Genomic DNA, 27,986 nt, shown 5'->3' on the forward strand with positions numbered 1-27,986 from the left:
CAAGTTTCTAAACTCCCTGGGCTAGGATCCTACCTCTTCCTCTTAAAATGTGTGACCTCGGGCATTTCAGCCTATTTCCTCTTCTCAAAAAAGGGTATAACGAGAGCACAAATCTTCGGTATTAAACGAGATACGTGAGAACACACAACCCCTCCATAAACGTCGCTGCTGGTCGTACTCCTCTTAATCTTCTGAAGCTGTGCTCGCTCCACTGGTTTATCTTTGGCGTACTCCTCCCAGCCAAGTTTTGCAGTACCCTCTCGTTGCCTGTAATTCGTAGTGACAGAAAAATTGGCTCTGCCTTTCAAAATTCTCTCTCCCCTCCTCCACTCCCACCAACCCTGCCTCGGAACTACTGGTTTACATGTCAATGCACAAGAATGAGTTGCAGTTTTTAAGGAACATGCAAAGGAGACACTGGGTCCGGGCACGTCCCGGCGGCCAGGACGCACGGTTCCCAGCTACGGAACACTAGATAACAAGTATTTAAAACTACCTAACAAACATTTCACCACCCGTAGCTCCATCAGGAGTAAGTTCGCAGCGCTCTAAGGCTTCAGAGAACTGAGTTTTAAACGAGGACGTTCCTCACCCACCCCCTCACACCCAGGCCTGGCGTACGAGCGTCCACGGTCCCGCCCACGGCCGGAAGTGACGCATCACTTCGACCATTTCTTTTTCCGCCTTCCGCCCCTGGCCGGGCCCAGGCTAGCGCGGTGTGTGCGTCGGCGTCGCGGCCGGCAGAGGGATTCTGGGTAACAACCCCGGCCGGCTGGGGCGGCTGGCTCCGCGCAGCAGCTGGCACGCTAGCCAAGTCCGTTGGCAGTGGCGGTTGTAGGGCCGGGGGCAGCGGGACATGGAGCAGCCGTGGCCGCCGCCGGGACCCTGGAGCCTTCCTCGAGCCGAGGGTGAGGCTGAGGAAGAAAGTGACTTGGACGTGTCCCCCGGTTCTCCCCGCTGCCAGCAGCTGCAGGGTGACGGCGCCCAGGTGAGGGGGGCCCGCGTTCTGCAGGGGGATGGGGCGGTGCTGTCGCCAAGCCCCTGAGAGTGCCGTGTTTCCCCGACCCTCTTCTATGCCCTGTTCTGTGCCCACCTCACCCCCGGGGGCTTGGGGACCTGATGCCATCCCACCGCTATTGTAGCATCTCCGGAAGGGAGAGGGGGTGGCCGTATATCCCCAACCTCCACCTCCATGCACACCTTTTCTTTCACCTTGGCTGATTCCTCATCCTTGTGAGACGTTCCTCCTCCCCCCTTTTTGACAGCACCCGAATTGGGGGCGGCTCACGCTATAACATTGACCCTTTGTCCTCTTGTGCGTGCTTTTATCCGAGCACTTTATTCTGTTCAAGGCTCCAACGTGCTTGTGCACAGTTGGTAGTTGGGAACAGTGAATGTAGTTGACCATTACACTGAGTCCTGATATAAAGATTTCACATGCTATTTCACCCATGTGGTCATTTGAGCAAATTCTGTAAACCTGGCTTTTGGTGTTGGCTTCCACCTCTCCCATTCACATGACCATCTGTACCTTACTGTTTTGTTTTTAGTTTTGCTTCACGTCATTCCCCAGAAAAAAACGTAATAGGCACACACTTGCCTTTTCCTTCAGACTTCTCCCTCAGGTTCTTGATGCTGCTTGTGGTTTTTAACCCAGCTTCCTGCCTCTGAAATTCATCCAAATGTGATACACCATTTAGGATTTTTCTGGGACGTATCTTAGGGAGTGCTTAGTACTCTCAATTCCTTGTCCTTGTTTTTCTCCCAGCTCGAGTGTGTTTTGGAACTATATTTCAGGATCACAGACTAAACACTAATATGTTCAACGAAATGGATTGTAGGTGTGCCTTTTAGGCTTCTTGCAAAATGGGGTCCTAAGAACGTAACAGAATTAATAGCAGTTTTTCTCTGAACTCATTTTGCTAGATGTTAATGAAGATGAGTGATTTAAATCGTTTGCCGGTAAATGTAGTATCAATCTTATGCCGAACTAACGGGGTTAGTTGGCTTCACACAGAGAAAAATGCTGTTTCATAACCACAGGCTGTACTTGGGCCAGCTAGTCACTGGAAAAGTGCAGGACATTTTTTAGGAGGCAGAATGAGAGTTGATGGGTCAGTAGTCACCCACTAATTATGGATCACTAGTGTCATCTTTATATACAAAATGTGTTATAAGCACATAATGTGTTAGAGAAAAGAATGAACAGCAGCTGCTGTTGTCAATTTTGAAGGCATATGGGGAGGGGGAAATGGTCTCAAGAATTTCATGCGTTGTGTTTGAGTCACAAAAGTAATCTAATAAAAACTCTGAATTTGAAAAATATCTGTACAGTAATTTTTTACTTGTGCACTTATAAACTTGTTTAGCTGAAAGGAATTTTAAGTGAGTTAAAAGTGATTTCCCCTTAGGCCATATAGCTAGTTAGTGGCAGAGTTAAAACTAGAACCTATTTATGGCTCCTAGGCTGGTATCTTTTCTCACTTACTGCACTGCCCATTCTGTGAAGTACTGTAAAACTTTATTTGGCTGGAACTACCTTTAAATAGTGTTAAAATTTGCAAAGTGATTACTAATTCTAAGTTCCTGTGTTTATTGCAAACCTACTTATTTGTCTTGCTAGCTTTAATTTTTGGATTGGAATATTTGGAAAGAATGAAATGTTCAGTCTGATCGGTAAACATTTTTATAATCTTTAAAAAAACAGCTTTGGTTTAATTATCAAATTTGGGGAATCTAGTAATCTTAATGTAATATATGATGTATAGTTCTCAGATCTAATTAATGTAAAGGCAGATCAGAATGTAGAAATCCTTTTTGAGAATTTTTGATGTAAAGTTACATTAGTAGACTTTTATGCTAACAGTTCCTGTTTGGAATTTATGTTCATTAAAATATAATTATGTTTAAAATATAATTATGTTTTAGTTATATTAAAATATAATTATGTCCATTAAAATATAATAATGTTCCTACAGATTAAAATATGACCTAATATTTAATCATTTCAATATGTGTGGGATAGTCTACCCAAATGGCCAAATGTTGTCTGGGTGGTCTGCAGAGAAGAATTTAAACATAAATCACTTTTAGAATTTGTTTGATTTGAGAAATGAATATTTCCTCTCATGTAATTTGAAAATGCAAGATATTCCCATTTATCCACATTGCCTTTCTTGGAATATCTTTGTTTTTTCCTACAAAATACGTTTTATAGGTTCATTTTTCTCCCATTCCTGGCCCTATTTTAAGTATAGTTGTCTATAGTTATTCTTGGTCCTATTCTAAGATAGCAAAAAGTAAAAGTAAATATTTTACTTGGTTAGTTAAGGACGTAGTTAGCCAGGTGTGTGGTACCTGGGTTACAAACCTGCTGAATGGGTAAATAAAACATCTGAATAGCAATAGTGTCTACACTTGCTCCAGTAGAAACCTTAGTTTGCTTAAAGACTCAGTAAGGGCCTTGCTGTTTTCTTGCTGTTTGCCCCACAATTCTTTACCACCACCTGTCTGTTCCAAGAAGTGGAGATTCATTTATTCATCTTAACATTTCTTGAATTCTAGCTCCTCAAGAAGTCTATAGTTGAGTACAATTTTGCATGAAACACACCACGATAGAAATATGCACAACTTGGATGAGGAAAGAATAGAAAAGAAAAAGCTTAGGGATGCCAGAATCTGCATGGAGGTAGGAGTTACCTAGAGGGAGGAGGATTGTTAGACTGAAGGGCGGACGGGGACAGAGATGGGAAGAATAAGCAAACAAATAGAAGAGTAACTGGAACTGAGTCTAAAGAGATAATAGGAAGTGATATCATGCCATGTCACAGAGTTTGCACTTTATCCCAAGACTCTAAAAATGAATAAAATGATCATATTTGTTTTTTGGAAGAATCAGTCCAGTCTACCAGGGAATGGCTTGGGACAAGACAGGCTGATTTCTATAATTCAGGTGTGAAATTGAAAGCGCTTGAATAGTGGTGCAGATGTGGGAACAGATTGGAGAGAAATTATTCTGAATAAGTAGTTTGAAGTTGATCTACATTTGGCTGAGAAATCATGAAAAATGTGCTTTCAACTTTTGTTTTGTTTTATAGAGCCAAGGAATAGAAGGAATTAAACACCTATCACAGTGCTTTACATATGGTGATTAAGTAAATATTGAAATTAATTATTACTGCTTCTGAGTGGAACAGAGTTACCACAGTGGACCAGTTGGTACTTTAAAAAAAATAAGCATATTTTGATTAGGATTAAATTAAAGGATATCTGTCTTATATAATCACTTAAAAATAGAAATTTCCAATAAGAACATCTTAAATCACCAAGAATTGGGACAATTCAAAAATAAGATAGAAGCCAACAAATTATTACTTCTAAATAAAAGGAGGTACTTTATGGTGAAGAACTTGCAGAACAAAATTCTAAAGGTCTGTTTTTCAGTATGTTGTGTGTTGAGGTGATGAGCTAGATTTAAGCTTTGTTCTCATTATTCTGCTGGTTCAGGATTATGAAGAGTATAAATCAAATGTTTGTTGAAGAACAGCTATGTGCAAGACACTGTGATAGTTGCCAGGCTTTTTGTTGCTGTTAGTTGTCAGGGGAGGGGCATAGATTAACAAAGAAGCTTAGAGTCTTGTTGATGAAACAAGGCCTATAATAGGCCTTGAAAGAATGAAACTGCAGACACAGAACACAGGATACACTGTGTACCTAAAACATTGTACTGTGCTGAACAAACATATCCATTGCCTTCTTCATTTCTTACTAATAATTGTTTTTTTTCATCCAGATGTATAGCCATGGGATTGAACTGGCTTGCCAAAAGCAAAAAGAGTTTGTGAAGAGCTCTGTGGCGTGCAAATGGAATCTTGCTGAAGCTCAGCAGAAACTTGGTAGCCTAGCACTGCATAACTCTGAGTCCTTGGATCAGGAACATGCCAAAGCACAAACAGCAGTATCAGAACTGAGGCAACGGGAAGAAGAATGGCGACAGAAAGAGGAGGCTCTAGTACAGAGAGAGAGGATGTGTTTGTGGAACATGGATGCCATTAGCAAAGATGTTTTTAATAAGGTATGACTGTTTATTGGGCCGTAATGAAAGAAGAAAAAACTGACGTGTTTGTTCATACCAGTTGTGCGTATTTGGTAGCAAAGCAACAGAATCCTGTAAGTAGTATTTAATTTAGACAGTTTATGAAAAGTGCTCATTCCAGAAACCTGTATCCCTAACAGAGCCTAATTTGGGTAGCCCTTAGTACAAATGTATGGCTGCAGCATTAGCACACTAGATGTAAGTGTGGACTCTGGAATCAGACTTCTCAGATCTCAGCTTTGTTACGTGCCATCTTTGTGACTTTGGACAAGTCACTTAACATCTCTAAGCCTTGGTCCCTTCGTAAAGTATGTGTGAAGATTAAATAAGGTAGCATGGGGCCTGGCATGTAGTAAAGCTGAGATGTTATGAGTACTCTCTGATGCTGTTGTTCTATCAGTTTGCTATCAGTTTGTGACACAAATGATTAGTTACTGGATTTATTAGATGAAAATCTTTCACTGCTTATTTATCAGTATGTATTTAGTAAACTCGGGTGGTAATCTAGATTTAGTATTACAAGCATTAGTACTGAAACGAGTCTTTAGAAATAATTTAGACTATTTTGTGTCTTACATAGTACAGTGCTTTTGCCAAGTTAGTAGTTTAAGAGTAGTATTTGTTTCTTACTAGAATGTATAGGCCTTATTCTTTGACTTTTGTATTTGAAGAAGAAATGGGTTTAAATTTAATGAAGTCATAGTGTTTATTGCCAGAATAGTATGGCGGAGCAGATTTTTTAGACTGGGGTCATGAAACACAGGATGTGAAAACAATTTGGCGTTTTTCAAGCAGCATTTTTCTTTTTTAAGTAGATTGGAGTAGAAAAGATCAGAGTGCATCCAACGTAGAAAGGGCCAATATTGTATTATAAAACTGGTGTTTTGGGTACATGTGTGAACGTTAGAACACAACCTAAAATCTATTTCTTAACCTAAACTGTGGTCAAAAAGTTTGGAAGCTTGTAAGCTCTTGCTCTAGAGCTGCAAGACTCAGGCAGTTTTAATTGGCCAGTCCCAAATATTTGTTTATGTACATGTACTGCTGAACAAATGTTACATACATTAAAACCATTAACAAAAATGTGGTATTTACAAGGATAAGAAAATATTTAAGTCAAAGTTATAAAATATTTTCCCCCACATCTTGTATTTTGTACTATTTTGGTGGTCACTGCTTTAGAGTTCCTTTCGTTCAGCCACCTTATTTTATGAATAAAACTGAAAAGTAGGTGGAGTGACTTAATAACATAGTGTAGTGGATTAAATGTGAGGAAGAAAAGAATTTCGGACCGTGGGATTGAGAGACTAGATAAGGTATAGAAAGGTGTTAAATGTCCTTTATTAAGATGCCTTTAAGAATGAAAATGGTGTCCATATAATGATGTCCATTATTAATGGAGATGAGTTTTTCATGTTATCTCCATTAATTATGGACATCATTGACCAGGTTGGACTTCTAAAATCCCATGTCTTTCAAACTACTCAGGGTTTTATACTTTTGTTTTCTGTTTGAAAACTAGAGTTTGTAAAGATTGATTTCAAAATGCATGAAAAGGGGGGAAAGGCAAAGACTGATAATTTCTTGAATTAATGTTTTTAATATGGAATAAAATGATGTAATTATATATCGAAGAATAGTAATCTGTATTAAGCCTTATTTTGGAGAAACATTTAAAGTCTATGAACATACTGATGGGTAAGGATATTTTGGTGTTCATTTTTTTCCACTTTGCCAAAATGGCTAAAGGAAACAGTTTGCAGTAACTGAAAGCTTTTAGCGTTATAACAAAGGTGGATTTTGTGTATTATCCACTATCAGTGTTCTTTGGGCCTGAAACAGGGATGATGTTACTATGTTTATTCAGAGAATGAGGAGAGATAGTCCTTCACATGTCATCATTTCTCTTAATTAACCCACAGACATGTTATCTAGGAGTGAATTTGGACCTTTTTTTAGCCTTATTTATTATGGAAATTTCCGCCATATACAAAGTAAACAGATGAACCCCATGTTCCACTCAACAACTATCATCCTTCCGCCATTCTCATTTCTTCTAAACCTTCCCCTGCTCTCCCGTCATTGCTTGACTATTATTTTTTTGTTTCGTTTTTGAATAAGATTTATGTACTTCGAGATGCATAAATCTTAAGCATTAAATTTTAACGAATAGGTACATTGATGTACTCCATACACCTATCAAGATATGTAATATGGAACTTTTTAATAAAAAGAGTATTTAAATCTTCAGTCTGCAACTTATTGAGACAATGAAATTCAGTCATTTTCTACTAATTTGTGAAGTGGTTCTTTGTATTTATGCTCAATTTAATTCTCAAGCTTCAGATAGACTGCTCATTCTTTCTAAGTCCACATTCACCTTATCTTTAACCATCATTATTTTCTAGACTTCTCAGCCTGTAACCTTGTTTTTATCCTCCTGGCATTTACTGTCACCTACCCTCTTGAGTACTCTTAATTGCCTTCCCCTGGACCAGCTCTGGTTCTGTTACAGCAGTCATTAACAAACATAGGTAAATATACAACACCACTAGCCTTACCACTACTTTCTTCTCTAATTGAGGAAAATTTCAGGAGTATAATTTGCTTATTATAGACTCAGTCAATTAATCAAACAATGCATAAGTATGTAAAATAGGAAATGAAAGGCTTTCTTTACCTTCAATTCCATTTCCCAGAGATAACTTCTGTTAACAGTGAGTCATATCTTTCTAGATTTTCTTTGTGCCTGTACTAATTTATTTACTTTTTTCTCCCACACAACAGGAACATTCTTTGAATAATTTGCTTTGTCTGTATATATTGTTCCAAGAGTGTGTCTTCTTAAGTGATATTTTATTTTGCTTAGCATTTATACCCCAAAACTATTTAAAATAATTTTTTTCTTCTAGAGGAAAGGGTCAAAGCAATGTTTCTTTGTTTCATAAAGTTAACATCTCTTCTTTTAACACAGTGTTCACAAATACAATATTTCCATTTTGTCTCTGCTTTTAATTGTTTCTTTAAATTTAGGTTCTAACATAGCCAACACTTATACCACAAATTAATTAGGACTATCTTTATGTTCCAGTCATTTGCTCAAAATTGCACATGGTTTTGTCTGGGAGCTTGAGACTTGAGAGGACTGTTCTAGATCTGCGCTGTCCTACTTGATAGCCACTAGCCACATGTGCTATTGAGGGCTTGAAATGTGGCTAGTCCGAATTGTGATGTGCTGTAAGTGTAAAATAACACCCCAGGTGACTCAATACCAAAAAAAAGTAAACTATTTCATTAATAATTTTTATATTGCTTACATGTTGAAATGATAATATGTTGGATATGTTAGGTTAAATAAAGTGGTTATTAATTTCATCTGTTTCTTTTTGCTTTTTAATGTAGCTAATAGAAAACTTTATATTTGTGACTTAGATTATATTTCTATTGGACAGTGCTGGTCTAGATGGCAGAATATATAAGGAAAAAATACTTTTATTTTGAAATATATGAACTTTTGTATGCTTCCCAATTATAAATTGGCAGCAAACTAGTTTGCGATTTTCATTTTTGGTAGTGATGATATCAGGGTATAAATATTATCACAGAATGTTCTGAGAAACTGTTCTGCCAGTTTTTCTTGATAGATAAAATCTTTATTCTCAGGCTGTATAATGACTTACTTAACTGAAAATAAGCACTTCCTTGATAGAAATTTGTACTTGATTTCAAGAATCAAACTTTTGGGCCTCTACTAAAAAAAGTTTATTAGAAAGGCTTCAAAGGTCTATTTTTGGCTTATGTCTTATCAAAGAATTTATAGTAAATATACTTATTCTCTATATACTTTAATATTCTGAGTTTATTAACAGCAAGAACTCCAAAGATTAGACTAGAGTTACGAATATTCATAGGAAATGCATAATGCAAATGTAAACTATACATGTAAAAGATTTTTCTTTATCTACCTTTAATAGGGAAATTCAGTTTAACAAAAAGTATAATTCAGTTGTTTTTCTGTATGATTTCTAAGATAAGTTTATAATTTTCCACACACATATTATTTTAAACAAAGCTAATGAAACTCCTGTACAAGAAAATTTTTTGATTGTTTTTAGTAAAGAGTTTAACAGATGAATTTAATGATGTGATATAAGAATAGCAGTATACTGCATTTTTGTATTGTCCATGGGAAGGACTGCTAGGCACTCGGTGTCTGAAAAAGAAGAATCAATTAGAATATAAAACCTGATTTTGATTTTTAAAATTTTTTCTTAGAGTTTTATTAATCAAGATAAACGAGAAGAAACAGACGAAGATAAATCTAAATCATTTATGCAGAAATATGAGCAAAAAATCAGACATTTTGGTAAGTCTGCTACTTGAGTTTCCTTCTTTGTAATGTTTGGTATCATATGTACGTGTGCAAAAAATGGATTATAAAATGGGAACCAAAAACAGGATAAGTGATACTCTGGTTTCTCTTCAGATCGCATAAATCTTTCGCCTTTTACAAAAACAGGATAAGTGATAAACTCCAGTTGTGTAGCTACTTCTGATACAGTTGTACAGATCTTTTTTTAGGCTTTTTTTTGGGGGGGGGGGTCATAAATAAAATAGATTGATAGAACAAACCAAATTGTGAAGAGAAACAAAATTCAATCTGTGTTATATAATACTACCCTTACTACCCTCAACAGTCTTGTTTGTTCCATAGCCTTTTTTCAAATTGACTAGTTTTCTCTTTTTCCTCTTTGCTTCCTTGGTATCTGATTATCTGTGGTCAAAAGATTAGCTTTTATTTTTTTTCAGGTTTTGGATATGATTCTGTATAATTCAGTCAGATCCTTGAATTGTTATTCAGATAATACTGTATAGTAATAAAAATGTATATACTGTACAAATAACTGAAAAAATAGTTTTTTCTGTTGGGGAAAAAGGGTGAAATGAGGGTCGATGTAAGTGAAGGATTCCCAAAGGAGGTAACTTTTGAGCTTGATTATGGGGAACAGATAGGAGTTTTTCATGTAGATAAGGGAGGCAAATAACACGTAGAAAGGCAGAGCCAGAAAACACACGGTGTGTTCTGAGAGTTATAAGCAGTATGATGCTGCTGGAGTGAAACTGCTAGTGGGAAGTGTTTTGGAGTTAAGGTTCAAAGGATATTTTTTTGATCCCATGTAATATTAATTTAGTAAATATGGTTTTTATTTGGAGTATGTTTATGACCTTTTTAAATGGCATTTTGAAGTCTTACTCCTTTTGGTGTTTTTTCCTTCCAAATATTTAGAATTTCATTTGTGCTTCAGTTATATCGAGACAATGAGTATTACTTTCAATTTTTTCTCTTCCTTCTTTGAAAATTATTTGTAAAGTACTCATTTTTCTCATACTTTTTATTTTCAAAAAAGAAAAATAGACTGTGTATTTAATTCAAGCATAGTATCTGAAGAAATAAACAGACAAAGTTTCTTTTTCTACATATTATCATTGTGGTATTATTTATAATAGAAAAAGATGGGGCTGGCTGGTTTGCTCACTTGGTTAGAGCACGATGTTGATAACACCAAAGTCAAGGATTCAGATCCCCATACCAGCCAGCTGCCAAGTAAAAAAAAAGAGAAGAAAATAGAAAAAGATGAATAAACTGTCCTCTCTTGGACAGATATTAAAATCTTTAAATGAGCAGAGCCTTGAGTTATAAAGATAAAAGGCAAAAATTATGCAAATGAGTTATGATATGTGAGGTGCTGCTCCCCTTTGCTTCCTAGGCCCATGTGTTCTGCTGTAGGGAAAAAGTACCATATATACATGTTACTCTTTCAGAGCAGGTACTGCATCTGATGGAACACCATCCCTCAAGGTGTTTTCACCCATCTGGCATTCTATAGGCTAGTTGCTTTGGTGCCATAGTAAACCTACTAGGTAAGAAACAGTTCCTTCACTTTTGCTGTAAACTGAGTGCTTTTGTCTAAAGCAGTTTTGTGTGGGAAAACATCTTAACCACATAAGGTATGGTAACCCATCTGACACTAAAACTAAGTCTTCAATAAACCATTTCACCATTCCAGAAAACCTGCTGCTTTGGGGTAGTGCTGATCACGGCGAGACCAGTGAATTCCATGAGCTCAGTCTTCATTTCTTTTGGGGTAAAATGAGTTTCTGGGTCAAAAAATAATGTGGTGTGGTGAATAATTCATTTAGTGTGATCACAGATGTATTACTGGTAGAGCATGGCAAGGAGGGAGGGCAATTCCAGGTCTAGAATGTGCTTGTTCAAGTGAGGAATTACTGGTCCCTCCGAGATGAAATGGGACCAAGATAATCAACCCGCTGCTTGATAGCTGGATGGTCTTTCCAGTGAATAGTGCCATACTGAGGTTTTGACATCAGTTTCTGCTACTGGCAAATTAGTTATTTATTGACTAAACTGGATTGGGATATTGGAACATCCTTGATGGGGAGAGTCCGTGCTGTTGAATCTGTGCATAATTTCAAGCTGGAGTCCCTATGACCTCTTTGTGAAACTATTGTACAACTAACAAGATAGCTGAGGGAAAAGGCTGACTTGACACCCACAGGTGATTAATAAGCAATCATTCTGCCATTGTATGTTGTGAGCTTCCAGTATTTCATATTGTAATACTTACCAGAGCCTTTTTGTCTTCAAACCCAACCACATCTGAGAGCCATTCCCAGGTTCGCATTGTGCCTGTTTCTTCGTGGAAATACATATTGACTTTTTACTTTGAAGGAGATATCCTACTTGCTGTAGCATACTGGATCCCAGAAATGTTACTAAGGTAGAGGGCCCCCCAAATTTTCATGTGTTTTATTTCCCACTCTCTGGCGTGCATGTATCTTACCAAGACATCTGGGGTACCTGCTATACTTCCTGCTCACCAGCTTCCATCAGTGTAGAGTAGACCAACTTACAGTCATGTGAAATGATGAGATAATCAAAATCCCTGTGGACTAAATCATGGCAGAGTTGATAGAGGCCTGAGGCAAGATGGTGAAAGTTCTATGCTGTCCCTGCTTGGTGGAAGCAAATGTTTCTGGTGTTGTATGCTTATTGTGTTAAAGAAAAAAAGCATTTGTCCAAATGATGACTACATTGATATATTCCTTTTAAACATATCTGAAACAGCAGCTGTAATTAAAGCTTTCAGCTGGAGGTTTTCCAAACTTGGAATGCATTCCACACACTTGGAACACATGGGCCTGGTGTATGGGGGGCTCTGTAGGGCTGGAAGGACTTCATACAAGTACCTCTTTGTTGTCCTACATGAACTTATAGTCTTCAGAGTTTTTCCTAACTTTCTCTTAAGGTATTTGTTGGCCAACTACCTTTTTTGTGTTGCTTTTACCCTTGTAATTAGATGGAATCAACCATCTAATGGTAAATGGTACAACTGTATCATGAAGTATTATGAAGCACTGAAATCTAATTTCCTACATTTGTATTTATCAATTTAGTTAATTCACATTTTAAAAATATAAAATATTAATTTAGAAACAAAGTCTGTTTTCTCTTAAATTTCTCTGGACAGTTTTATTCAAAGTTACATACATCTTTGACATCACTGTCTCTATGATCATCAGAGCTGTTTTTTGAATCATCTAACACAGTTTTTCAGAGCACATCATTTTCACTTCCAGGCAAAGTTAACTGTGATTCAGCATTTTTTGAATCTTTGTAGAATGTCACTGGAAATTTTATCAAAAGCTGTAAACATTTGTGCAAATGCTTTGTACTGAAGATGAATATTTACAGCCTCTTCAATGTAATTACTTATGTATTGCTTTTTAAAAACATATTGATATCCTGTTTTTGAAAAACATTTAATATGAAGTACTCTTAAATGGAATATGAAGTAAAATGAATGGAAAATTATATGTATGATATGATTTTAATTTCATTTCTTTAGAAGTCATTGAAAAATAAGCCTGGAAAGAAATATATCAAAATGTTAACAATAATTATTTTTTTGTGGTAGAATTGGAAATGATTTTTATTTTCTGGATTTATCAAATTCCTCACAATGAGTATACTTTATTTTTATAATCTGAAAAAGATATTTTACAGGGTTTATTCTAAGAATTCAAGAAAATATATTAATGTGATTCACCATATTAACAGACTGTAGTAGTATAACCATAGGCTTTAGTGATCAATTTGATGTGAGAAAAATGGCAATGTCAGAGGAATTTCTTGAATGCTTGATTGGGTAACATTGGAGCCTAGGAAACATTATAGGATGGCTGAGAGAGAAGGATGGGTTTGGTTTCAAATAAGATGAGTTTTTGTGCAGGAATGTAGTTGTCCAGAAGTAGATGATTGGAAATACAGGAGATCTGGGAGCTCAGGAGATATAGGAAAAATGGTCATGTATCTTTCCTCAAGGGATTCACAACCTAACTGGGAGATTTTTAGCATATAGAGAAATTAAAATGAATGGTGTATTTTTTTTTGTCCTGCTTCATTGCCCCCAGACCTGAATAGTGTAAAGTGTTAAAATGTATCATTTTTAAGTATAATGCAGGGAGGAAAGGGAAATAAATATGCACACGTGTATTTGGGGACCATTTTAGGAATCAGGTGGAATACTGAGAGTTGATGGACGGATTGAGATTTAGATATACATCAGGGAAATACGTAGGTTAAAGGGTATACTTTAAATATTTTAATTTATCAAAGTGAGGTTTTTTTTTTACCATTTGGAGAAATTGGTTGGCTAGTTTAAATGACTAGATTATCCTTAACCAGAGCACTAGCTTAATAAATATTTGTTGAATGAATAACTTGTTCACTATTATGTTAATAACCTATTTATTGAGTATTTACTGTTTGTCAGGCACTAAATGCTTTATATGAATAAATATAATTTAATCTTCACAAAAACTCTGTGATAGGTATTATTTTTAACCCTATTTTACAGATGAGGAAATGGAGACATAGAAAGAAACTTGCCGAAGGTAGTAAATGGTAAAGCCAGTATTGGAATTTAGGCGGTTTAGCTCTAGAGTTTGTCTTCTAAGCCATGATGCTAGTTTGTGTTACTCTCTATTTGTTTACAAATTCCAAAATAACATCAGTAGTTTCAGGTATGGTGTATTCCACTAAGTTATTGATTTTCTTTAAATATTTTGTTCATAAAATTCCACACTTTTTCCACAAAGTTCTGTATGGACTACCTGTAACTTCTCAGATTTGTACTAATCCGATGTGCCATTTTTTTTTTTTTTTTTTTTTTTTTAAAACAAGACCACTTAGGCTGCATTCTCTCCCTCTTACTCTCCCAAAAGAGTAAGAATGATCATCAATGGCTCATGGCAGTTACAGCAAAGCAATTCTTGCACAGGAGAAAACACTGTGCCTCCTTGTGGTTTTCAGTGCTCTGAATGTTCAGAGATTTCTCTAGTAACGAACTATAGAAATGTTCTCCAAAATTATAGTCTTTCAGTGTGCATTTTTGAAATCAAGTAATGACAAGTATTCACAGATAAAGAATATTTATGTTCAATCTCAAGTGTTAATCTTGTCTCAAGTATTAAATAGGTAGTTAAAAAACTTTAGTGTTTAATGACACCCTTCCTCATGGCCCCTACAAATGTCACTAACCCTTTCATGTTATCCTTCCTGCCAAAGAAACAAAAATGGATAGGATTTTGGTAATTCAGTGAGTCACAATGCTGCCATGAAGAAGTAAACAGCAGCAATGCTCTGTGGATGGTAGGTGGAGTTAAAAATATTACCTCTTCAGAAGTGTAAGAAAGCTGAGGCAAAACTGCTTCATAGGATTTATTTTATGGCTACAGATATAAGAAATAAGAATTATGCTTTCTTTAGATCTGACCTCTAGGAGTCATTAGACTCTTTAACTGTATAGTCATGCACCCCATAATGATGTTTCAGTCAATGATGGACTGCATATATGACAGTGGTCCCATAAGATTATAATACTGTATTTTTATTGTTCCTTTTCTATGTCTAGATGATACACACATACTTACCATTGTGTTACAGTTGCCTACAGTGTTTAGTACACTAACATCCTGTACAGGTTTGTAGCCTAGGAGAAATATACCATATAGCCTAGGTGTGTAATAAGCTATACTATCTAGGTTTGTGTAAGTACACCCACCCTATGATTTTTGCACAACAATGAAATTGCATAACTGTGCATTGCTCAAAACATACCCCTGTCATTAAGCAACACATTCCTGTACTTTGAGAAGTAGTTCCTTACTTTCGTACTCTGTTTCTTAGAATTTTAAGTGACCTAATTATTGTGTCCAAAGCGTTGGGGATATGGATGTGAGAGCAATCTGGCTGCGATATCCGTCACTCCATTGATCACCAGGGTTGCTTCTGCTGATCTGGCTGGCTAGGCAGGTGTCCCCTTCCTTCCTCATCGCCTCATGCACATTCCTCCCAAAACTGTGTGCTCAGTTGAAGAGACAACCTTCCCTGATAGAGGAGAGGACTGTTCTTGTATCCAGGGCATATGAATAACTGCGTTCCTGCTAGAACCTCCAAACAAGCTCTCAAAGTGTTGGGGATATAACTTTAAAAAGCTTGTAAAACTTTATGAGAAAATGCTAAAATCTTTTTTCCCCTTTTTTTAGGTGAGGAAAAATCAATCATTTATTTTCACTTGATTCCCATGTGTTGCTAACTGTGTATTCTGTGTAAGACATTTGTCTTCAGTTTTTTTCTTTCTTGTGTTCTAATGTGTGATTTAATATATAGGAGTTTATTTTGTGTTTACTGCCAATTGAGCCCTGTAAAATTTCATGATGATTTAGTAACATTCAGACTTTCTTCAATGAATGTAAAGTGTCTAAAAGCTAACATTGTTATATTGAATATCAAATATAAAGCTGACTGGACAAAGTTAAAAAGCTCAACGCTTTGCTGGTTCCATGATTACTTTGTGGTATTGACTTCCACCAAATTTCTTACTAATTTAGATAAAGATGTAGATATACCTTAAGTAGTATTTGGATTCCTATGATATCTTGAAACAAAAAGGCAGCCATTTTCAAATATGCTTAACTTTTTAAAAAAAGATTGTGTTTAATGTGTATATAAACATATATCACAAGTAAATGGCTAACATGACTAAAATGGTTAAAGTATATTTACTATTATAATACTGACTGCATTGGTTTCCCACACTGTCAACATTTTACCATATTACTTTAGACATTTTTTAATAAATTAGAGATAATATGGCTTTTCTGAGTCTTTTATTGTCTTTAAGTTTGCTAATAGTAGTTTCTTGATGTTTTGCTTTCTTTCCTGTATTTCTAGTAGGAAAAATTCTGTTCTCGGAGTAAATAATATTGACTTTCTTGAAATCCTCTGTAGTCACTCAAACCTAGGATGATCAGCTGACTCAATTTGCCCAGGACTGTGGGTGTTCCAGATGCAGGGCTTTTGGCTTTAAACCAGCCACTCTACTTTAGCCTGACCAATTATCTGAAATAAAACTATCTGTGAATTTTGGAAACTATTTCCAGTCTACTGAGTATTGCTTTAAAGAGCATTATCCCTCTTCATTTGCTCTTTTACCATAACGTATTGCACTGGCAATGCAAATTGTCTTTATAAAGAGACTCATTTTAAAATACCAATTCTTCTGTTACAGGAAAAAAGAAAATATTTGACATTCATGCTTTAATTCTTTTTTTTTTTTTTTACAGGTATGTTGAGTCGATGGGATGATAGTCAGAGATTTTTGTCTGACCATCCATACCTTGTATGTGAAGAAACTGCTAAATACCTTATCTTATGGTGTTTTCACCTAGAAGCTGAACAGGTATTGTGGGAACCTTAAGTTTCTGGGAACCTTAGTGAAATTCTGATTTCTTTATTGGTGTTTTGGTTTTTTTTTACAATATGTGCTTTAAATGAAAGCAAGAAGGTCATTAAGTGGAATTATAATTTTTTTCAGATCTACTTGAGTTTAATATGGGAATATTTTTGTTTTTTCAGTTAGCATATGAAAACTTTTCCAATATGCTTTCTCTGCCACACCCTCATCTTTCTTGTTCTCATATACTATAGTCCTTTTTCTTTTTTAATTGATTAGAGAGTTATGTTTTAAAAATCCAAATAGTAATTACAGCATTAAATTAAGCAACAGCATGGTCCCCCTTTAGTTATTCTGGTCCACTTGCAAATAATCAGAACTAAGATACACTGTTTATATGTCTATGTAGTATTTGACTTATAGCTTCTATTAGTCAGTTTATGTTGCTTATAACAAAATTCCTGAGACTGGGTGATTTATAAAGAAAACGAAATTTATTGCTTACAGTTTCTGAGGCTGGGAAGTCCAAAGTCCATCTGGTGGTGTCAACAGTGACCCAGGGGCTCACAATGGAGATGGTGGAAGCAGAGAGAGCAGGAAGAGAGAGAGAGACAGATTCTCCTCTTCTTTTAAAGCTCTCAGAACCACGCCCCTGACCACCGTTTTAAATCCTTTCACTACTGCACAGTCCTAAATCCAATCACCTCTTCAAGTCTCCACCTTTCAGTTACCATAACAGGATTTCTCATCCTCTTAACAGTCACAGTGGGGGCTAAGTTTCTAATACGTAAAATGTGAGGAATACAATTAAAGCTTCAGTGAGTTTTGGGGGGACATAATTCAATCCACTACAACATAGCTGAAGAGAATAAAATCAAAATTACTTAAAAATTCAAAATTTGAATCAGTATACCAATTACATATATTTCTAGAGGCATTTCTTGTAATTTTAATCTATTTATTTTTCAGAAAGGGGCTTTAATGGAACAAGTAGCACATCAAGCTGTTGTAATGCAATTTATTATGGAAATGGCCAAAAACTGTAATGTGGATCCAAGAGGATGTTTTCGTTTATTTTTCCAGAAAGCCAAAGTAAGTAGTTATTTGTTTTGGTTAAATGGGAAGGTTAGGCCTAACTGAGACCTGTTTGTCCCATAGACGTGAAAACAAGCCGTCTAACCAGGATGTTACTGGCTAAATTCTATAGATTTTCTAGTGAAAAGAAAATTTATATTGCCAATTTTATGCTCATTTGGACTTAAAGGAGCTATATGAGAAGCTGTACTATAGCATATATGTGAAATTGAGATCTATTCAAATGGATCAATTAATAAATATTGAGTGCCTACTAATGCAAAGCACAGCTGTTTTAGATGCTGAGGATACAGAGATGAGCAAAATATATACAGTATTCTTCATGTATTGAACTCACAGTTTAATAAGAAGTCAGGCTTTTGTAATGAAAAAATAGGAAACAACCTAAAAATTCAACAATCAAAGGAATGGTTTAAAAAATGTGTGGTACATAGAATATTATGCAACCATTAAAATTATATTTATGAAACATTTTTAATGATTTGAGAAAATGCTTATGCTATAAATTCAAAAGAAGTGATACACATTTATATATACAAGACAATGTTGGCCATGTTCAAGAAAAATAGATATGTCTAGAAAGCGTAAGCACCAATTCACAGTCACTAGACTGGTAATAATTTCAATGTTGTCCAAGAAGTAGAGCAGTAAAAACTCGCATTCACTGCTAGTGGGAGTGTAAGTTAGAACATCCACTTTGGAAAATTTCCTAGGAAAGTTTAATAAGTACTTACCTAACACTCAGAAGTTCTTGTAGGTATATACCCTAGAGAGTAGGTTCTCAACATGTGGTCCAGGGATCCTGACGAGTCTTTAGGATCCTCTCAGGAGGCCCTCAGTCAAAACTATTTTCATAGTAATACTAAGATGTTATTAGCCATTTCATTGTCATTCTGTCATGAGTGTACAGTAGAGATTGATTTGGAAGCAGATGTGAGGATCCAGCTATCTTCTGTTAAGCCAGGCATTAGAGAGACTTGCAGAAATGAAAAAAATATGCCACTCTTCTCACTACATTTTTTTGTTTTGGAAAATACATTTTTTTAAAAAATAAAAATATATTATTAATGGTAGCATGTAGTGAGTTTGTTATTGTTATTTTTTAGTTAATGTTTTTTAAATTCCCCAGTTTTAATTTCTAACACAGTAAATATTGACAGATATAACCCACATAAGCAGAAGCTCATTAGGTTCTTCAGTAATTTTCAAGAGTGTGAAAGAGTCCTGAGACGATAAAGTTTGAGAACTACCACCCTAGAGAAACTCTCACACATGTACACTTGATGCCATAATGTTCATAGTAGAATTGTTCGTAATAGTAAAAAGGCTGGGAACAACCCAAATATCTGTCAACAGTAGAATGAATAAATTGTGGTATATATTCATTCAGTAAAATACTAACCAGCCATCAGCATGGGTGAAAAAATAGAGTGAGTAAAACAAGCCACAAAGTGATATATCCAGAATCAGTTTTTAAAATGTTTTATAAAGTTCATATTTTTAAATATTCTTATAAAGTATCTTTTGTTATGGGCAGAACTAAACAATATATTGTCAGGGGATATATAGTTAAGCAGTAAAACTAAGGAAGCAAAGGGATGATCAAGACAAAAGTCACGACAATAGTGACCTTGGAGAGGGTGGGGGGAATGCTCTTAGGAACTGATTTCTAAGGTACTGGTAAGAATCTATTTCCTAATTTATGTGGGTACATAGTGGGCTTTTGTTGAATAAACTGTACATATATATTTTAATGCTATTGCACATAGTATACTTTTTAGCACATACTATTAGAAGTTAAAAGGAAATGTACCAGAAGTTTAATTTTGGTCATACTTGTATGGGAGAATTTTAAATGATTTCCATTTTCTTTTTCATGCACTGCAGTGAACATTTCCTTTTATAAACAGAGAAAAAAATAATTATATTTTTAAATTAAAAAAAAGAACTATTAACATGGCAGTAGTTCTACCTTAAAAGCCCTAAACTCTTCTGAAGTGCAACCTAAATAGGAAATTTTTCTGGAACATTAAGAGTTTTAACAAGTAAATGGTTGAGGTGGTGTTTTAGGTAGGCTACTGGTGACTATTGTAAATTTTTACTTGACATATAGGAATAATAAAAACTGTACTTTCTTTTTTGTCTTATATTAATGGATGTGTTTAAACTGGTGCTTAATAAGATAATGGAACATGGCCAAACTATATATATATTCTTTGTAATTTACTTTGACAAAATGGAACTGAAAGGCACTGAAATCTTCCATCTTAACATTGTGTTCTTAATAATGATTTTTTTAAATTAAGGAATAATAACTTTGATGGGGTGTTTGCTTTGTGCCAGGTACTGTTCTAAGCACTTTACATATACTAGCTCATTAAATTCTTATAACATTTAATGAGGATTACTATTCCTATTTTATAGGTGAGGAAATTGGCATAAAGAAATTAAGCAAATAGCCCATAATTTACTTTTATAAAACAAAACTAGTCAGATCACTCTAGATCTAAATTCCTTGGCCTTAGGCATGCAGTAAGGTCAGCAGTTGTGCTGCTTGGTTTTTAGACTACATTTGGCTGTGAAGGCTATCATTCCATATGGGCACATGAGTACCATCCATATATTGACCAAAGTGAACGCTAAAATGTAATTAAAAAAATTATTCCTAAATTTATAAAGATGGGATGGCAACATAGAGCATTAATTATTTGCATGATTTGTATAGATATTGATGCCAAGAACTAATGCACAGATTTTAACCCAGTTACACAACCTAAACTCCATTTGAAAAGATCTCTTCCCCCACTTGAACTTAAAGCCTCCATTCTGTTAATGTAGGATATGCTCTGTTTTATTTCTTTATATGCAGAGGAAACATTTATAAACAGAGGCTACTGCCAATAGGAGGTTTTATGTCAAGAATTTTGCTTATATTGTAGATCATTGGATACCTCAGAATTCCCTTTTCTCAACATGTCATCATACATTTTTCTTCCCATAGTGATGAAAAGAAGGTACTTGCTTAACTATAACACTAAGATATTCCCATAATGAAGTTGAATGTTGATTTCTATTTGGTTTTCATAGCTTTACAAATAGTTTTGGAGCACTATTAGAAACAGGTAATAGTCCCTCCCATTAAATGATGGAGAATTAAGAGGTTTTAAGAATATCCCTGGGTGGTTATTTTGCAGTGGGAAGAGGATAGAATGAATGTGTTAAAAGAGGACTATTTTGGATCTCATCAAGGATCCAGATAAATCAAGGAAATACAGAGAAAGCCTAATTTTCTTTTGTTATATGTGTGTGTGTATGTATAGGAAGGGTTGTTTCTTATTAGTTTATTTTATTTTGCCAAAGCAGGAGGAATGGAACAAACCAAACATTAAAGTTCCTATAACATAGGTAGTTTTCACAAATCTGACAAGGATCATGATGGTTTCTACATTTAGACTATTTACCTTTTCTTTGCTTTCTCCGCTTCAAACTTATTATATATGCTTTTTAGATTTACTGTGTGATCTAGAAGTCTTGAAAAACACAGTCTTTGTATTTTGTGTTTTCTAGGCAGAGGAAGAAGGTTATTTTGAAGCATTCAGAAATGAACTTGAAGCTTTCAAGTCAAGAGTAAGACTTTATTCTCAATCACAAAGTATTCAACCTATGACGGTTCAGAATCATGTTCCCCATTCTGGTGTTGGATCTATAGGTTTATTAGAATCCTCACTACAGGTAAGTTGGGAAAGTAAATATTTATTTTTAAACGTATTAGGTAAGTTTTGTTCTCTCGGACTATTCTTTCTTCTTGTTTGTAATATATGTTTGACCATATTTTAAATATTCTTGTCACAGAAGATAACCCTCAGTCTCATTTCATGCCATGTTTTGGCACTGCATCTCTTCCAACTCTTAGAATTTAGAGAGACATCAAATCTCATCTCCTTTTCACGTAGAAAAGATGAATTGGACCTAAGCATTCTTTTTTTTTTTTTTTTTTGTGACTGGTAAGGGGATCGCAACCCTTGGCGTGGTGTCGCCCACACCGTGCTCAGCCAGTGAGTGCACCGGCAATCCCTATATAGGATCCGAACCATGGCCTCGGCACTCCCAGCGCCGCACTCTCCCGAGTGAGCCACAGGGTCGGCCCAGGACCTAAGCATTCTTACGCGGCAAGGGTTACCTTTTAATCATCTCACTCATAAACTCCTCAAGATGGCTCCTGAGGAACATCTCATTCTGAGTAGAACTATGCCATTATTTTTTAGGATGAATTAGCTTCAAAGCATATGTGCAAGTGGTAACCAAGGTGACCTGTTGCATGAGTTTATTTAGTATTATCTTGTTAAATGTTGGTGTTGCCTACCAGATGTAGCATTTTTAGTACACATTAATGTAACTGATAATATTATATCTGGTAATATTGGCCAACTGTTTGAGCCTCTTTGAAGTCTGCTGTTAGATCAAGATAAAACCATGTCACCAGCATGAAAGAATATACATCAAAAAGAAAAGGGATCAGACCACTGGTCTGCCTCACACTACTTAGGATCACAATTTTAAATATTATTAGACAGTTCCTGCCCATTTTAATTAGAGCCCAGTCGTCTCTCATGTCCATGCTCCAAGATTTTAAGACCAGCTTTAACCAGTTTAGTCTGGTGTGTACATTGTGAGAAGGGAAGTTTCATTCAGAAGATAAAGGTCTTGTATTCATTTTTAAACCTCATAAAGTGGTAGAATTGGGATTTTTCAGTATCTTGACCTTACATCACTATAATTTCACTATTCCAATTACATGCATTATAGACCCTTTAAGGAAAGTAATTGATCATATTTAACTCGGTCAAAAATATTATTCTCAAAGATGGAAATAATTGGTAAAGCTCTGATTTTTAAATAATTAGTAATGCTCCCCCTTAGTTTGACATGAAGGAATATTACCCATACAAATTCCCTACAGATAGTCTCTTAACATTATTTAAATACAGTGATGATTTATAGCACTTACATTGTATTAGGTATTATAAGTAATGTAGAGATGATTTAAAATATGCTGGAGGATATACATAGGTTATATCACAAATACTACTCATCTGTGGATTTTGGTACTCACAGGGGTGTGGGTCGTGTGGAGGCATGGTCCTAGAACCAATCCCCTGCTGATACCAAGGGATGACTGTACAGTACTTTGTGATTCCTTTATTGTAAAAGCCAAAAGCTAGCTAGAATTTGAATTATTTCCAATCAGATCTTTATGGAGGAAGTTGGCACAAATAATTGACTGAGGTCTGGGACACTCTCACTAGACCTCAGTTCTAATCCTGCCTCTATTTAGTAATGCACTCTTCAAAGAGAAAAAAATTAATCACAATTGAATAAAATTAAAATCTAGTCAATAGGATAAACATAACGAACTGTTACTTATATCTGTGTCCAAGAGGCCTTAGTTTAGTTCTCTCAAAACTAAGATAATAGTACAGTATTCATGGGGGTATTGGTTCCAGGACTCCTCCTCTCCCCAATACCAAAACTCATGGATGCTCAAGTCCCTTATGTAAGATGGCATAGGGTTTGCACATCCTCCCATGTACTTTAAATCATCCCTAGATTAGTTATAAAACTTAGTACAATGTAAATGCTGTGTAAACAGTTGTTACACTGTATTATTTGTATTTTTTTTTATTGTTCTATTGTTTTTTAATGTTTTGATTTTCTTTTTCCTAAAATATTTTCAGTCTGCAGTTGGTTGAATTGCAGGTGCAGAACCCATCAATATAGAGGGCTGACTGTATTAGGAGGATCTTTTGAAAACCTTGCCTCCCTGTGGGATGAGGAGGTTTAAGACATCTATCCCATTTGGACTATTTTGTCCATTGGTATTTATTAAATAAAATAAACGTAAATGAAACTAGGTGATTTTTATTAGTTGTAAAATCTAAGTAGCTAGCAGATATTCAGAACAACTGAGAAGACAAAATTGAATTCTTGGGGAAAAATTTCCCAAAGTCCTGGATCTTAAGAGCTTATGGCCTTATTCACGGTGCTTTAACAAATAATGGTTTTATTTTTGTATTTATTGGATGTTTTATTTTTCCGTTCCTTGTTTTAGAAATGAGCACACATAACATTTAGGAGTTGTCTTTCTGTTTAAAAAATAAAACCTAAACTGTTCTTTATTCTCAATTTTTAAAATATGGATCTAAGTACCTCAAACGATTAAAGATCTCTTGCTTGAGTTTGTTTTAACTTTTGGGAAACCAAAATAGACCCTGAAGATAAGTATAATTTTTACTCAGTAAGTGAATTTTTTTCTTTATTCAAATGTTTTACATTTTTAGTATTTACTAAATGTAATTAGATAGTAATCTTAAATATCCATTGCCGGCTCAATGCCATATTTATCATGTAAACTCTCAGTAGCTCTGTACATATAATCACATGGAAAATGTAGCCTTGTATGATTAAACAATTAAAATTATAGTTTTGTTAAAAGGAAAAGGTGGTGTTTATTACATTTGTTTTTCACATATATTGTTTTTATCAGAATTTTTATCAGAATGTTATTTGGATTAAATAGCATCCTATTTTTTTCCTTCCTTATTTTGGGTTTCAGCCTGAGTCTTGACTACAAAGTCCATCTTTCCTACTGTACTACGCTGTAGAGAAACAGAATGTGAAACTGAGTATGTAGTTGCATATACTAGCATGAAACTGGTTATCATGCATTTTTCCCCCCTACCTTTTTTTCCCCTCCAGAATCCAGATTATCTTCAGTATTCTATCAATACAGCTCTCTGCAATTTAAACTCAGTGGTACATAAAGATGATGATGAACCCAAAATGATGGACACTGTATAATTTGGTTAAGACTGCTGAGGCCAAGTGCTATTTTGTTACAAGAAAGGAAGAACTTGGCTATTTTCTTGACACTTTTATGGGTGCTGCACTTTATTTTTGTTTGGTTTTTGATGGGAGGGAAAGAAGAGTACTGAAACGTTTTGTAACATTTTTTTTTAATGTGCTGCTAAGGTTTTTTTTTCTGAAGAGGAGTGGTACCATATGTTGCAGGAAGTCAAACTGGACTGGTTTTTTGTTTTTTTTGGCTACTAAATTTGCCTTTAATCTTACTGTTCTTAATTATAGAATCAAAGTATGAAAATCTGCACAAATGCAATGTTTACAAGAACTGGTTGATTCTAGAAGCATCTGCTACAGTCTCTTTTTATATGGATATGTACATGTCCTACTCTACAAAAATGATTAAAGATAAAAATGTACTTGTATCCCACTGCTAATTTAGCTGTCAAATCTGGTGTTTCATCATATTAAAAGCAATAAATCAGTAGTTGGTAATCTACTTTACTAAATAAGCTGGGTGGTACAAATTTTAAAAAGTCTTTCCTCTAAAAATAATACTACATTTGTATTTTCGGCACCATCAGTTAAGTCCTTGAATGTAATATAAATTTGATACAAAGACATTACCTTTACCCTCAAAATATTCTCAAAACTGTATTCTTTAGAAGTTGGTTTTGCCCTGTAGACATTTTAATATTGAGTTATAGTTATATAAAAAGTGATGAGCTAATATAGTTTTTTTTTTTTTTTTTTAAATAAAATCAATTTCAAGCTCACTCTTAATTTCTTTACTTGACAGTCTGTGGGATCTCTCAGGTGGTAAGTTTTAAAAGAATACCAATGGCCTGTAAGAATAAACAGGAAGAATAATCTGATCTTTAAAATTATGGTTATCGATCGTTTCACTCTAATGTAGCCTTTTTAAAAAGGACTCTTTTTTTAAAAAAGCAAGTGAAATCTTGTAAACTACCATGAGCTGCCAAATACTTCTAATAATTTGGTGACTTTTATTGGGAATGATAGTTTTTACTACATTCGTCATTCCTCTCTTTAGCTCCGTTACCATAGAATGTTTCTGAGGTACTCTACTTCCTGTATTCACTTCAGGTCACATCAAAATGCCAGGATATTTGATGATTCATTTTATTTAAAATTAGATGACAGTGCTAATTATGCTATCATAATCTGAGGATTAATCTTCTGATTTATAGGAACATGAGTTTTGATTGCATTTGGGTATAGTCTTTGGCTCAGTACCCAATGAGACTAGCAGCAGACATTTGAAAGATAACTCACTAAGACTGAGAATACATGTCCAAACTTGAAAAACCAAATATGCTAAAGGACCCATGTGGTGATCAGACTGACCTTGGTCTCATTTGTACCTGTTTTAACTGAGGTGATCAGGCACTTAGTACCCATAGAAGTGGGTTGGAATTATTGAATCATAATTCTGTAACATCACAATCTTCTCGGTTTTCTGAAGTCTTTTTGTGCTTTTGATGTATACACTATATAATAAAATGTTTGACTAACATATGATAGTATTCATCAGCTTCTAATTTTTTTTAAACAATGAATTAATCATATAAGTTTTTTTCTTTTTCTTTTTTTCCTCTTCTGGAGCAAACTCAAGAGAATGGATAGAGGAGCCAAATCCTTGGTTTCACAGAAATGTTACTTGCACCATTATTTTTCATTCCTTCAAGTTCACTTTTTCCCAGGATTTGCCTATAAGCATCCAAATTGCTTTGAATTTCGTTTTGCCTTCTTTAAGTTAGAGATATTAATGACTGAAGACTGGCAGGAGAGAAAGTATTGGCAAACTGAGTAAACTATTACTGAAGGGTTTTTTGTTTCTGTTATCTAAAACAGGGATTGCTGAAGAGTTGGTTCTTTCAAATTTGACTATATTTTTTACCTTCAAGGAGAAGTGTTCTGTGCTTTGAGTGTCTGTGAAAGTGTGGTTGATTTTGTTTTAGGAACCACTGACCGATGCCATAATTTGCACTTAAATACTATAACTTTTACATATTTAGCAGTACTTTAGTACTAAGAACAGTAAATTGACATCCTTCCTATTTTTCATTACTTTGCTTTAGTACTAAGAAGTAACTCCTATCAAAAGAAATGTCCTTTTCTGTTTCTTAAGAAATACACTAAGTACAGTGACTATTTATATTTCAGGTTAAATTAAACCATGGTGAGTTCAAACAAATGAGTGGAACATCTTTGACATTAAAGTATCCATCAAAGATTCTTTAAAAAATCAAATAGCTGTCACTCCATTTATTCTTTAACTTGGTGTCATTTTGTTAAGGGTGGTGGAGATAATACTGATTTAAAATTATTACTCTTAAGATAGATGAGTAACATCTTCTTCCAATTACAATATTAAAGGACTCTCAAATTTTGCCCTAATGAACTCACAGTCTCCTATAACTTTTGAAAAATCAGGCCTTCTTTCAGACTAGCACTCATGTTACTCTTTTGAAAGCAAATTAACTTGTCCAAAGAATATAAATCTGTTTAATTGGATTTTCTTACAGGATGAAAAAACTTATTTTGGGTTTTAGGCAAGGTGATCCTGAAGTTAACCTTGGGGTATCTGCAGCAAAAACCAAAAATGTCAATTTACTGTTCTCAAAGTAAGTCATGTTTTTCAGTTCTTAGATTGATGACAGACATGGTACTTGTTTTGGTTGAAGTTAGGCTTTCCATCAACTTTGATGCAATATCATATGCGTTTTAATAAGATCCTTAAATCCTATGCATCCATTTGCCATCTGTAATAGACATGTATGTACTGTTTCATAGGTCTTCTGAGAAGCTGATTCATCTAATAAGTATTTGCTTACTATGTAAGCTAATGGGGTGGGGTGGGGTGGACACAAAGATGAATAAAGTTGATCATGGATTGCTTACCACCTAATAATGAAGTTGGAAACGTTCTCATAAGCCTTGAAGAATTAGACTTGAAGTTTGGTCTTTTCTAAATACAGAGAGTGATTTTTTAAATTCCCATATCTTTCACTTGGGTTCATTAAAAGTATGATTCTTTATGCTCTTTAGTCTTCAAAACTTACTGGAATCTTTTGGGAAAACATGATATAACGTTG

The 27,986-nt window shown here is 35.0% G+C and overlaps 1 protein-coding gene and 1 pseudogene across 1 annotated transcript; one reads left to right on the forward strand and one right to left on the reverse strand.

Annotated features, from left to right (window-relative positions):
• Nucleotides 1–699: 699 nt before the first annotated feature.
• On the forward strand, nucleotides 700–26,406 carry CDC37L1 (cell division cycle 37 like 1, HSP90 cochaperone). Its single transcript, XM_063081444.1, has 7 exons — nucleotides 700–988; nucleotides 4,793–5,074; nucleotides 9,371–9,461; nucleotides 16,805–16,920; nucleotides 17,884–18,006; nucleotides 21,577–21,741; nucleotides 24,766–26,406. The coding sequence occupies exons 1-7, from the start codon at nucleotides 857–859 to the stop codon at nucleotides 24,865–24,867; spliced, it is 1,011 nt and encodes a 336-aa protein (XP_062937514.1). The 5' UTR covers nucleotides 700–856; the 3' UTR covers nucleotides 24,868–26,406.
• On the reverse strand, nucleotides 14,361–14,555 carry LOC134365281 (small nucleolar RNA U3; annotated as a pseudogene).
• Nucleotides 26,407–27,986: the final 1,580 nt, after the last annotated feature.

The sequence above is a fragment of the Cynocephalus volans genome, chromosome 16 (assembly GCF_027409185.1).
Source record: "Cynocephalus volans isolate mCynVol1 chromosome 16, mCynVol1.pri, whole genome shotgun sequence".
Lineage (NCBI taxonomy): Eukaryota > Metazoa > Chordata > Mammalia > Dermoptera > Cynocephalidae > Cynocephalus > Cynocephalus volans.